The following is a 14749-nucleotide window of genomic DNA, read 5'->3' on the forward strand; positions in this document are numbered from 1 at the left end:
AATCACTACCTAGAATTCTGTGACATTTTGGTGCCAACATCTATCAAAAAAAAAAAAAAGTGAATTCCAGCTGATTAGTGAAGACTTCGTCTAAACCCATCCCAAATGAAGCCTAACATGAGACGCTGGATTTGGATTCACTCATAAGGCAGCCCTAACCCTCACCCTACCGCTAACCTTAGACCTCGCTAATAGTAAGATAACAAACCTAATATTAATCCTATCAAAGGACCCCTAATGTGAAGATAGTAAAACAAAGCATAATCTTAAAGAGCCTAACTAGGCCCTAATGCTAAAGAACATAATAAAGCGTAACCTTAATGAGCCTAACTAGGCCCTAATGCTAAAGAACATAATAAAACCAAATCTTAAAGCACAGCCTAACTAGGCCCTAATACTAAAGAACATAATAAAACCAAATCTTAAAGAGCCTAACTAGGCCCTAATACTAAAGAACATAATAAAACCAAATCTTAAAGAGCCTAACTAGGCCCTAATACTAAAGAACATGATAAAACCTAATCTTAAAGAGCAGCCTAACTAGGCCCTAATGCTAAAGAACATAATAAAACCAAATCTTAAAGAGCCTAACTAGGCCCTAATACTAAAGAACATAATAAAACCTAATCTTAAAGAGCAGCCTAACTAGGCCCTAATACTAAAGAACATAATAAAACCAAATCTTAAAGAGCCTAACTAGGCCCTAATACTAAAGAACATAATAAAACCAAATCTTAAAGAGCCTAACTAGGCCCTAATACTAAAGAACATAATAAAACCAAATCTTAAAGCACAGCCTAACTAGGCCCTAATACTAAAGAACATAATAAAACCAAATCTTAAAGAGCCTAACTAGGCCCTAATACTAAAGAACATGATAAAACCTAATCTTAAAGAGCAGCCTAACTAGGCCCTAATGCTAAAGAACATAATAAAGCGTAACCTTAATGAGCCTAACTAGGCCCTAATGCTAAAGAACATAATAAAACCAAATCTTAAAGAGCCTAACTAGGCCCTAATACTAAAGAACATAATAAAACCTAATCTTAAAGAGGAGCCTAACTAGGCCCTAATACTAAAGAACATAATAAAACCAAATCTTAAAGAGCCTAACTAGGCCCTAATACTAAAGAACATAATAAAACCAAATCTTAAAGAGCCTAACTAGGCCCTAATACTAAAGAACATAATAAAACCAAATCTTAAAGCACAGCCTAACTAGGCCCTAATACTAAAGAACATAATAAAACCAAATCTTAAAGAGCCTAACTAGGCCCTAATACTAAAGAACATAATAAAACCTAATCTTAAAGAGCAGCCTAACTAGGCCCTAATGCTAAAGAACATAATAAAGCGTAACCTTAATGAGCCTAACTATGCCCTAATACTAAAGAACATATTAAAACCAAATCTTAAAGAGCAGCCTAACTAGGCCCTAATACTAAAGAACATAATAAAACCAAATCTTAAAGCACAGCCTAACTAGGCCCTAATACTAAAGAACATAATAAAACCAAATCTTAAAGAGCCTAACTAGGCCCTAATACTAAAGAACATAATAAAACCAAATCTTAAAGAGCCTAACTAGGCCCTAATACTAAAGAACATGATAAAACCTAATCTTAAAGAGCAGCCTAACTAGGCCCTAATGCTAAAGAACATAATAAAGCGTAACCTTAATGAGCCTAACTAGGCCCTAATGCTAAAGAACATAATAAAACCAAATCTTAAAGAGCCTAACTAGGCCCTAATACTAAAGAACATAATAAAACCTAATCTTAAAGAGCAGCCTAACTAGGCCCTAATACTAAAGAACATAATAAAACCAAATCTTAAAGAGCCTAACTAGGCCCTAATACTAAAGAACATAATAAAACCAAATCTTAAAGAGCCTAACTAGGCCCTAATACTAAAGAACATAATAAAACCAAATCTTAAAGCACAGCCTAACTAGGCCCTAATACTAAAGAACATAATAAAACCAAATCTTAAAGAGCCTAACTAGGCCCTAATACTAAAGAACATGATAAAACCTAATCTTAAAGAGCAGCCTAACTAGGCCCTAATGCTAAAGAACATAATAAAGCGTAACCTTAATGAGCCTAACTAGGCCCTAATGCTAAAGAACATAATAAAACCAAATCTTAAAGAGCCTAACTGGGCCCTAATACTAAAGAACACAATAAAACCTAATCTTAAAGAGCAGCCTAACTAGGCCCTAATACTAAAGAACATAATAAAACCAAATCTTAAAGAGCAGCCTAACTAAGCCCTAATGCTAAAGAACATAATAAATCGTAACCTTAATGAGCCTAACTATGCCCTAATACTAAAGAACATATTAAAACCAAATCTTAAAGAGCAGTCTAACTAGGCCCTAATACTAAAGAACATAATAAAATCAAATCTTAAAGAGCAGCCTAACTAGGCCCTAATACTAAAGAACATAATAAAACCTAATCTTAAAGAGCAGCCTAACTAGGCCCTAATGCTAAAGAACATAATAAAGCGTAACCTTAATGAGCCTAACTAGGCCCTAATGCTAAAGAACATAATAAAACCAAATCTTAAAGAGCCTAACTGGGCCCTAATACTAAAGAACACAATAAAACCTAATCTTAAAGAGCAGCCTAACTAGGCCCTAATACTAAAGAACATAATAAAACCAAATCTTAAAGAGCAGCCTAACTAAGCCCTAATGCTAAAGAACATAATAAATCGTAACCTTAATGAGCCTAACTATGCCCTAATACTAAAGAACATATTAAAACCAAATCTTAAAGAGCAGTCTAACTAGGCCCTAATACTAAAGAACATAATAAAATCAAATCTTAAAGAGCAGCCTAACTAGGCCCTAATACTAAAGAACATAATAAAGTGTAACCTTAAAGAGCCTAACTACGCCCTAATATGTGAATTTCCCCTTGGGATTAATAAAGTATCTATCTAATACTAAAGAACATAATAAAACCAAATCTTAAAGAGCCTAACTAGGCCCTAACACTAAAGAACATATTAAAACCAAATCTTAAAGAGCAGCCTAACTAGGCCCTAATAGTAAAGAACATAATAAAGCGTAACCTTAAAGAACCTAACTAGGCCACAATATTAAACGCGCAATATAAAAAGGTTTAATCCATAGAGTAACAGAACCAAGAGAAAGCCCCAGGTTAGGAGACCCACAAAGGCATTCTACCTCCTCGTGGTGTAGGTCAGATATATGGCGCCATGTAACTAAAGGAATGCATGTTAAGCTGAAATACAATAACCTAGACAGGTATTATAATAAGAAATAAAATAAATGAATCTGAAAATAATTATTTAAAAATAAAAAAAAGAATGAATGGATTAAAACAAAAGGAGATGCTCGGGGAAACAGATGCTCAGGGTGGGGAGTGCAAGCACTTGCTTGAGAGCGAGTGGGGAGCAGGGGGCCATGAAGGGCTTTCCTACTCCATAGTAAGCCTACACCTCGCTAACAGCTGCACCTTCACACTCACAAGGCCTGATAAACGAGCAGCAGTCTTACCTTAAGGCCGTCCACGCCAGGAACACCAGGCGGTCCCAGGAATCCCTTTGAAAGAAAGTGACACAAGGAGGTCAGACGGTGTAGCAGGTCACCTCACATCCCATAAGTTACTTCAGCCCGCCGAGCTCTAAGTGGCTGCCAACTGTAATGATGCCTAAAGGGGTGGCAGGCCGTGACTCCCCAGACTCCCACTCCACCCGTTGCTTATTGCTTCTAGGTGTTGCGGTGGCCTGGGCTTTGCAGCAGTTTTGCTGTTCTATCAATTTCCTAATTGCTTCAATATTCAGACTTTTAAGCTCCAGCCATCCAAGTAAACCCAGGAGTTACCACAGGGTCAATTAGGATTAATCGAGGGCATCTGTGGGGCTTTGCTTAAAAGGAGAAAGCTTTGCACCACATGTATGAATTAACGAGCCCAGCGCGCACACAGAACTTCAGCCTTTAATTAAGGGCTTAGTTTGAGGAGCGGCGAAGGATTTCCAAGAGCTGAAATGTGCCGCTTTGTTTGGGCTCAAATAAATGCAAAACCAGAAAGGAAAAGAAAATTAATTGGAATGTCACAGTGGAATCCTCAAGGCATCCACTAACTGCTCGGCTGGCACAGTGACACAGGAGTGACTGGCGCCCTCTGGCTGCCATGTGGGTACTGCAGGCATTCTGCACATTCTGGGTGCTGCCACGGGCTGAGGGGCAGAATGCAAGTGACCAGACCCCTTAAGGGGTGCTTCTTTGAAAAGCACTGGGCAGGGTGTCACATGGCTCTGTGTGTACCATCCTGACATACGTGAGGATCTTTTTTATATAAGAAACACTATTCAGGGCTGCTCTATAGTATATAATAACAATAATAATAATATACTTTACTTATATAGCACCTTTCCCATGCTCAATGCACTCAATTGTTTCAACACTTTGTGCAATCATAGATACGGCAGAATGTTTTAAGAATCAGGACCACAGAGTGCTGTGATATTGTTATATATGAGGAGCATCAAAAGCACTTAAAGCAATGCCCATTGTGGGGGAAATCCCATCAAAAACCCTGGTAAGATATAAAAAGGGCCACTAGAATCCGTATAAAATAAAAAGGGCTATTCCCAAAATTGCCCAGAGGCACAAAAGAAAGATCTGTGGAGCACAAAAAGGCAAAATGAAGCACAACAGCAATCCAAAGTAAAGAAGTCCCAAAACAGACTCCAGGGTTCAAAACACTGAGCTGGAGGTGGAAAAAAACAATCCAAACTTTTACAAAAAGCACAAAGCAATGCAAAAGACACACAAACTCACCAACTCATTAACAATGAAACGCTAGGAACTGTGGGAGACCCTCAGGATTTATAGGTGGGGTTGGTAATTGGCCTCTTGGTGGACTACCCACAACATACAGGGAACATCACCAAGGCATTGAATCACTAACTCAGTCAAAAGCTAATAAACATAAATGAAACGAATACAAACAAAGCAATCCAAAATGGCCGAAGACGACAGAAAACAGGAACTTGAACCCCAGGCAGGGGCTGAGATATAACAGATCTCCTTCTGTTTCTGAATTTTTTGACACAATGGACATCTTCAGATCTTTAAGTCAAATGCATTTTAGATAAAGGGACGCACAGCAAGCATAACACACCATTTCTAAACTGTGACTGTGACCAGTAGGGGGCCTTGCAGCACACCAAACCTCAGACACCACCACACAAATACAAGTCCCGGGTTCAAGTTAAGTAATTTATTAACAATACCTTAACAAGGCTTCTTTAAATACACACAATTCCTCTTTGGTTCTCTTTTTCCTCTCATCCACACTTCCAGGGTCCTCCTTCCACCCAATTCCAACTCGCCTGGACATGGCAAAGCTGGTTCCTTTGATCTCAGACCCAGGAATACTTCTGGGGCTCGGACATTGTACGATAAAGCACTTCCGGGTCATGCAGAAGTCCCAGAAACCAAGAAGCACAGCTCCTAGTAACACCAAAAAAGGTAGCTGTATGGGACTACAACTCCCAGGATGCCCTGCGGGTGTCCACTGGTCTACCTGACTACAGGGTTGCTGCCACCTAGCAGTTTGGGGGAGCAGGTAGCTTCGACAAATTCAGCTCCCCCTGTCTTTACTTCAAGCTGCCTCCCAGCCAGGTAATGTTCCTCTAATCTATCCTGCCCACTCTTCAGATGGCATCCAATACCCAAATCCTTGTATAGACAGGGAATCTCCTGCCACTTTTTATGCCTATTTTCCACCTGGGCCTCCAGGCTAGGCATGAAAATGGAGTCCATTCCGTCCCTACCTGTCATCCATTGCACTACTTAATTTATTTAAGTAATAAAGTGATCCAACACCTGTGTTGCACAATGTGAAAAAATAATTGCCCCCTCTGTTCTTCCCTCAAACAGCTGACCAAAGCTGATAGATAATTTGCCTCCAGAGGCTGAACACGGCCAGCCCTGTCGAAACTAAAGCTCACCACCATATCCTGACCCACATCCTCAGAACAAAGTTGTCACCATAAAACTTCAAGAAGAACACAAGGCGTCAGTTAAAGAAAATTCCAGAAGAGCTCACTGGCTGATTAAGAGCAAGCCTCTTCTGGGTTTTGGAGTCACCATGTTTGTGACTCCAGAAACACCAGCTATCCAAGAAGGACTTCTGTGCAAAGAAACACCGGGATGATCCCAAAGCATTTTAGAATAATGAGAGAAGAGTCAACAGTAGGACTCTGTGGACAACATGGCCCATCACATCTACAATGAAACATGGGTGCACTAATGAGGTGAGCTGGGAAAGCTTGGTAAGACTTGCTATTACTGATAGAGCCACATCTTAAGGAGAATGTCCAGTCAGTCATCTGTCTGTCTAACCTGAAGCTGATTTGGGTTACGCAGCAAAACAAAACAGCAAGTCTTCAAACGAATGGCTCAGAAGGTTTGGATTGGCCGAGTCAAAGTCCTGAAGAGATGCTGAAATGAGAGTCTGACACTCCCGGTGTGTCTGAATGAAAGTCAAAATATGAAAGACTGAGGTCCAATTACAGGAAACGTTTACCTGGGATTAATGCAGCTAAAGGTGCTCCTCAAAAGAAATATTGGAACGATGGGGGCAATGACTTTTTCACACTGGGTGATAAAAGTGTTGGCTAACGTTGCTCCTTGAATTGAGAAAGTAAGGATTGAAAAAGTTTACTTCTCTGTACCCCTCACCCCTGCCCTCCCATCATCACCATCTTTCTAACCCGCCCCACCCTAATCTCCCACTCGGGCTCCTTTTCTCTACCTGTGCATTTAGTCGAAACGTCTGAGGCCCTTCATTGGGCCAAATATGCAAAAACGGAGGAGAGTAGGAAGTGGGCAACAACTTTCTCACAAAACTATGGTTGTGTAATGGCCGATCTCATCAGCAGTGTTTACCAGCATTGTTGGTGTCACGACCTCAGTCTTTCACATGCCAGTGTGTTCACGGCCCACCTTGTGATCCATCCTTGGTGACAGTCAAATCTTAGTGTTCCGCGTAATCATCAGAGTATTAGAAGAATCAATCCCAAGGCAAATCCAAGAATAAGCGAGGAAAATCCACTGAACATCAGCTCCTACAGCATTAAGTGACCCACCGCTGGGTCCCCCTCTCTGTAACAATTCTTTATATTTATATAGCGCCTCTCTCACTACTCAAACCTGTGACCTCCTTACTGTCAGGCCGCAGCACCTCCACTGCACCCCCTTGTCTATGGCCACAAGATAAAGGCAGTGGGAGGAGCCAGCAGTGGTGACATCAGGGCAGTCCTGCCTCCTGGGGCTCCTCCCACAAACAACGAGGGATGGATTTACATTTAAAGACACAGCACATTAATAATAAGCATAAAGAAACATAACAATAGTAAGATAAAAGAGAATGAAGAGATCAACACTAAATGGGAAGATAAACACAAACCCAATATAATCCGGTAGTTTGTCGTGTGATGGGTGCGGCGACACTTTGTAAAATCAGCGCATGCTCCTAACCTCCTCATCCAACATAATGAAGCCCAAGGGGGAAATGAACACACAGCAAAATGGTCACACTTTTGGACCCGTTTGCCTCATGCAGAGTACAGAAAGTCAAAGCAGCTGTTTGGTCTTACCTGGGATCCTGGAGGGCCTTCGGGTCCCTGGAAGAAGAAGAAAAGAAGAAGTGAGAAGATCGACCCTCAAGATACACACACACACACACACACAGTTAAATGGCACTGGACAGATGGGACTGAAGTCCACCCGTCATTCATTCTAGAGATGCCAGATGGGTTATTATTGGGTTCCGGAATCCCAGCTGCCATCTCTCCCCTGCATGACCTCCCAATACAATGACATCGCACCTGTGGTCTCCTCCAGTCCCCTCCAATTCCAGGACTGTTATGTCTCTGCTGACCAAGTGTGGAATGAGCTGGGGCAATTCTGCATGAGCAAGGCTGTGGGGCTTGGATAGAATCGGCCCCAGGGTGTCGAAAGTATGTGCCAGCCCACTCTACGGGGGTCCTTCAACACCTGCTCTCCCTGTCCCTGAGTTTGTAGAAGGATCCCCAGTTGTCGAGAACACCCCGTGTGGTGCCAGTGTGAAAGAGAAAGATTCCAGTGATCCCAGTGACTTCAAACCTGTTGCTCTTACTTCATACATCATCAAAGATCTTTCACAGGAAACATCTCCAACCCCTGGATTCAGAGCATGTGGATCAGACAGGTGTGGAGGACACTCTGATCTCCAGCCGCCACAGAGCCTACGTCTACATCACAGTCATGATCATGCGCTTTAACACCACATCTCCCTCATCAACCCCTCAAACGTTTGCAACTTGATGCCCTCCTGGATCATGGACTACCAGAGCAACAGACAGCAATCTGTGGGGGCAGACCACCAAGGCCAACGAAAAGCTGGAAAGAGGCAGCCATGGCATAATGCAATGTAAAAATAACTTAATTAGTTCTAATATATTGTTTTATGTTGTTGTGGGGGCGGCACGGTGGCGCAGTGGGTAGCGCTGCTGCCTCGCAGTTGGGAGATCTGGGGACCTGGGTTCGATTCCCGGGTCCTCCCTGCGTGGAGTTTGCATGTTCTCCCCGTGTCTGCGTGGGTTTCCTCCAGGCGTTCCGGTTTCCTCCCACATTCCAAAGACATGCAGGTTAGGTGGATTGGCGATTCTAACTTGGCCCTAGTGTGTGCTTGGTGTGTGGGTGTGTTTGTGTGTGTCCTGCGGTGGGTTGGCACCCTGCCTGGGATTGGTTCCTGCCTTGTGCCCTGTGTTGGCTGGGATTGGCTCCAGCAGACCCCCGTGACCCTGTGTTCGGATTCAGCGGGTTGGATACTGGATGGATGGATGGATGTTGTTGTGGAGTGTGAACTTCATCAAACCTTTGTAAATTGAAAATAATAATTAAGGAAACAGAAGTGTGGCGTACAAAGTTCCTTCTAATCAGTTTCTAGTGGGGCTGTTATTGATGTGACGCATCTGGCGCCCCTCCTGAGCTCGTCCTCTCAAAGCGTAGCAGACGCTCGAGGCGGAAAGACGTGTCTTGTGCTCTCCCTTTAGTGTTTGTTGATGGTCAACTCTCTGATATGTATGTACAGTATATGTTTTTATTGTTTTTCTGTAAAAAGAGGAGATTAGTTTGTAACCCTGTAATATTTGTTCTTACAGTCATATGAAAAAGTTTGGGACCCCCTCTCAGCCTGTATAATAATTGACTCTCCTTTTAACAATAAAAATTTTTTTTTTTTTAAATAAAACAATCAGTGGTCTGTCTTTCATTTCCTAGGAGTACTGCGGTGTTTTCCAAACAAAGATTTTTAGTGACGCAGTATTTAGTTGTATGAAATTAAATCAAATGTGAAAAACTGGCTGTGCACAAATGTGGGTCCCCTTGTCATTGTGCTGATTTGAATGCCTGTCACTGCTCAATGCTGATTGGTTGGTGTGATGAGCTCATTACGCCTTGAACTTCATAGACAGGTGTGTCCATCATGAGATATAAAGGTATTTAAGGTGGTCAATTACAAGTTGTGCTTCCTTCCCTTTGACTCTCCTCTGAAGAGGGACAGCATGGGATCCTCAAAGCAACTCTCCAAAGATCTGAAAACAAAGATTGTTGAGTCTCCTGGTTTATGTGAAGGCTACAAAAAGCCATCTCAGAGGTTTAAACTGTCAGTTTCAACTGTAAGGAATGGAATCAGGAAATGGAAGGCCACAGGCACAGTTGCTGTTAAACCCAGCAGGTCTGGCAGGCCAAGAAAAATACAGGAGCGGCATATGAGCAGGATTGTGAGAATGGTGACAGACAACCCACAGATCACCTCCAAAGACCTGCAAGAACATCTGGCTGCAGATGGTGTATCTGTGCATCGTTCTACAATTCAAACATCTGTATGGCAGGGTGATGAGAAAGAAGCCCTTTCTGTACTCACGCCACAAACAGAGTCGCTTGATGTATGCCAATGCTCATTTAGACAAGCCAGATTCATTTTGGAACAAAGTGCTTTGGACTGATGAGACACAAATGGAGTTATTTGGTCAGAACAAAAAGCGCTTTGCATGGCGGAAGAAGAACACCGCATTCCAAGAAAAACACCTGCTACCTACTGTCACATTTGGTGGAGGTTCCATCATGCTGTGGGGCTGTGTGGCCAGTTCAGGGACTGGGGCCCTTGTTAAAGTCGAGGGTCGGATGAATTCAACCCAATATCAACAAATTCTTCAGGATAATGTTCAAGCATCAGTCACAAAGTTGAAGTTACGCAGGGGTTGGATATTCCAACAAGACAATGACCCGAAACACAGTTGGAAATCTACAAAGGCATTCATGCAGAGGGAGAAGTACAATGTTCTGGAATGGCCGTCACAGTCCCCTGACTTGAATATCATCGACAATCTGTGGGATGATTTGAAGCAGGCTGTCCATCAAATTGAACTGAGCTGGAGAGATTTTGTATGAAGAATGGTCAGAAATACCTCCATCCAGAATCAGACACTCATCAGAGGCTATAGGAGGACAGCGTCTAGAGGACAAAAGGAGGCTCAACTAAGTATTGATGTCATATCTCTGTTGGGGGGCCCACATTTATACACCTGTCTAATTTGGTTATGATAAATATTGCATATTTTCTGTTAATTCAATAAACTTAATGTCACTGCTGAATTCCTACTTTTTCATATGACTGTACATTAGGTTAATAAATAATAATAATACTAATTCATTACATTTACAGTATATAGCGCTTTTCTCAGTACTCAAATTGTTATTGTAACGCGTTTTAAGAGAGAGGTTAACTTTCTTTTAATATATTTTATTTAATTAAAATCAAAAAAGATTCCATACGTGTAAGTCAAGTTTAACAAAATTGGTTTGAAAGAAATCGACCCCCCCCCCCCACCCAATCCATGAGAAAGAGAGGCAGGCCAGTAGAGTAGCACTTTCAAAATAAAAATATGTAAATAAATAAATAAATAAAAATAGATAGAATAGAAAAAAGAGGGGAGAGCTTGCGCTTCCTCAATTTAAAAGCTTATTCTAAAATGTCATTGATCAGATCCTGACAGGTTTTCATAAAGTTCTGCACAGATCCTCTAGGTGAGAATTTGATTTTTTTCCCCAATTTCAGATAATAAATAACTTCAGTTACAGTGATCCCTCGCTATATCGCGCTTCGCCTTTCGCGGCTTCACTCTATCGCGGATTTTATATGTAAGCATATTTAAATAAATATCGCGGATTTTTTCCTGGTTTGCGGATTTCTGCGGACAATGGGTCTTTTAATTTCTGGTACATGCTTCCTCAGTTGGTTTGCCCAATTGATTTCATACAAGGGACGCTATTGGCAGATGGCTGAGAAGCTACCTGGCTTACTTTTCTCTCACTCTTGCGCTGACTTTCTCTGATCCTGACGTATGAGGATTGAGCAGGGGGGCTGTTCGCACACCTAGACGATACGACGCTCATCTAAAAATGCTGAAAGATTATCTTCACGTTGCTATCTTTTGTGCAGCTGCTTCCTGAAACGACATGCTGCACGGTTGCCTCGCATACTTAAAAGCTCAAAGGGCACGTATTGATTTTTGCTTGAAAAACAAACTCTCTCTCTCTCTGTCCCTGCTCCTGACAGAGGGGGTGTGAGCTGCCGCCTTCAACAGCTTTGTGCCGCGGTGCTTCGCATACTTAAAAGTCAAACAGCACCACTGATTTGTTTGCAAGGGATTGTTTTCTCTATCTATGTGACATTCTGTGCTCCTGACGCGCACTCCTTTGAAGAGGAAGATATGTTTGCATTCTTTTAATTGTGAGACGGAACTGTGATCTCTGTCTTGTCTTGGAGCACAGTTTAAACTTTTGAAAAAGAGACAAATGTTTGTTTGCAGTGTTTGAATAACGTTCCTGTCTCTCTACAACCTCCTGTGTTTCTGCGCAAATCTGTGACCCAAGCGTGACAATATAAAAATAACCATATAAACATATGGTTTCTACTTCGCGGATTTTCTTATTTCGCGGGTGGCTCTGGAACGCAACCCCCGCGATGGAGGAGGGATTACTGTACCCGCTGACTTAACAGAGATGGTGAGTTAGGATTCTTCTAGTTGAGCAAGACAAGTCCATGAGCTAATAGTGAACTAAAGGCCATTTCAGTTGTTAGTGGATTGGGGGGGGGGGAAGGGATTGTGACCCCCCAGGCTGTCTGAACAGGCATTTAAAGATTTTGGTCCAAAATGATGTTCATTTGGTGCAGGCCCAGAACACGTGGCCCAGTGAGGCTGGAGCTCGATTGCAACATTTGCAGGTTGGATCTGAGCCTGGAAACATTTTGGACAATTTTAAACGAGACAGATGTGCTCGATAACTGATTTTATGTTGAATAATTGCATGCTTTGTGCATTCTGTGCATGGCTGCCTTCCATCGATTTTCTGAGATGTTGACTCACAGATCCTTTTCCTTTTCCCACTCTACTCTGGGATCTTTGAAAATGAGGGACTGTAAACTCTCTACATATAAAAGGCAAAGCCCTCACCGACTCCTCCCACTTTCCATTTAGGTGGGAAGCTGAAATTTCGCATGCTCATTCCTTGCAGTGTATAGGTACTCCTCACTTTACAACCGAGTTCCGTTCTGATGACTACGTCGTTAAGCGAACTGGTCGATAAGTGAGGATCTTGCGCCGGGAATATAGGATCGTTTCTATCTATCTATCTATTATATAGTGCCTTTCACTCTATCTATCATATAGTGCATTTCTATCTATCTATCTATCTATCTATCTATCTATCTATCTATCTATCTATCTATCTATCTATCTATCTATCTATCTATCTATCTATCTATCTATCATATAGTGCCTTTCACTCTATCTATTATACAGTGCCTTTCATTCTATCTATCTATCTATCTATCTATCTATCTATCTATCTATCTATCTATCTATCTATCTATCTATCTATCTATCTATCTAAGATTGGTATAATTGATATTAAAGGGTGTTGTTATTCTTGGGAAGCCCTATAGTCAGTCAGTCATTATCCTACCCGCTATATCCTAACTACAGGGTCACGGGGGGTCTGCTGGAGCCAATCCCAGTCAACACTGGGCACAAGGTAGGAACAAATCCCCTGGCAGGGCGCCAGCCCACAGCAGGGAAGCCCTATAGTTCCATATGGAATTTAAATGTAGCATTTATTGAACTTTTATGTTTCAAAGAATGTCATTTTATTCTATACACCTTGTTTATAACATATCCCATATATTATGTTGCATTTTATGGATGAAAACAGTTCACAATATTTCCTTATTCTTTGTTTAATTCATATTCTTAAAACTCATATCTTGCTTTTTTTCTTCTGTTTGCATGTTTGGTTCTGCTATGTTGTCACTATACAAAATGCAAGTGACAGTAACTAATGTAAAAAGGAGTAAAAATAAGGAATAAGTCATAATAAGCTGATTTATTGTGTAAAGTATCAACAATTAAGGCAAGTGAGTTGGAGCTGTATGTGGCAGAGCATAATTATGATATTACAGAAATAACGGAAACCTGGCTAAATAACAAAGATGGGGATGAGTGTAACATAGAGGGGTACACATTTATTAGGAAGGATAGACAGAACAGAAAAGGAAGCAGGGTTGTTGTTTATCTCAAACAGAATTTAAATGCAAGACGTCTTCAGTTGGACGATGAGCCCCATCTTAGTGAGGACATCTGGCTTCGCCTGGAAATCATTAGGGAAAGAGGCCTTATATTAGGACTGTGTTAGAAACCACCAAATGCAGACTGTCATTTCAATTTTAGTCATATTAAAAAGCAAGTTTTCAGGGAGATATTATAGTCATGGGGGACTTTAATTACGTGAATATTAACTGGGATAACCTTGCAAATGGAAGTAATCAGTGACTGTTTCTTAACTCAGAATGTTAGAGCACCAACACGGGGAGAAGTCTGTCTGGAGTTAGTGTTTTATAATAATCAGATAGAATTGAGGGTGTCGAGGTGACTGGACCACAGGGGGTCATGTGACCATAATATAATACAATTCTCGGTGTTTTGGAAGAGTGCAAATGCACAGACTAAAACTGCTCAGTTTAACTTTGGTAGGGCAAATTTGGAGCAGATGTGGTGAAGTCTATGGAGGACGGACTGGGATAAGCTTTTAAGTGTGGAGACCATCGAGGAGCAGTGGAACAGGTTTAAAAATGTAATGCAGGACAGATACAGACCTACATTTGGAATTAGTACTTAAACAAAAACTCTGCAGTGGGTTAATAAAGAGTTAAAAAAGCTGCAAAAGAAAAAAAAAGATGAATGAAGCGTATAAGACAAATAACTGCAAAATGAGAGCTATGAGAACATGAGGACAACCATTAAGGAGGATATCAGGGAGGCTAAAAGACAGTTGGAGAGGAATAGAGCAGATAAGGCGAAAGACGGCCCTCAGAGCTTCTTTAAACTATTTTAGTAGTAAAAGAACAGTCAAGGAGGAGGTGAAGTGCATCAGAAATAGTAAAGGGGAGTTAAAAGATACAAACAGTGAAATAGCAGGTGCCAAAAACTGTAAGGAAGTAGATAACCTGCCAGCGGTAACAGGGACTACTAAGGAAGTTCTGAGGGATTTACTAATTGTAGAGGGAGAAGAGCTGTGTGGATTAAATAAGCTGAAATCAAACAAATCACCAGGACCATTTAATATTTACTCTCATGTTCTTGTTCGCTTCCCAGGTCCTCC

General features: G+C 41.4%; 1 protein-coding gene across 1 annotated transcript in view; it reads right to left on the bottom strand.

The window, feature by feature from the left end:
• Positions 1-3471: 3471 nt before the first annotated feature.
• LOC114655183 (collagen alpha-1(XXV) chain-like) overlaps positions 3472-14749 on the bottom strand; it is a 77412-nt gene continuing 66134 nt past the window's right edge. The window contains exons 7-8 of the mRNA XM_051929486.1: positions 7642-7668; positions 3472-3574 (exon numbers count right to left, since the gene is read on the bottom strand). Of these exons, the coding sequence (XP_051785446.1) occupies positions 3497-3574; positions 7642-7668 (105 nt within the window). The 3' untranslated portion in view covers positions 3472-3496. The remainder of the gene's footprint in view (positions 3575-7641; positions 7669-14749) is intronic.

Source organism: Erpetoichthys calabaricus, chromosome 7 (genome assembly GCF_900747795.2).
Source record: "Erpetoichthys calabaricus chromosome 7, fErpCal1.3, whole genome shotgun sequence".
In the NCBI taxonomy this organism is placed as follows: Eukaryota; Metazoa; Chordata; class Cladistia; order Polypteriformes; family Polypteridae; genus Erpetoichthys; species Erpetoichthys calabaricus.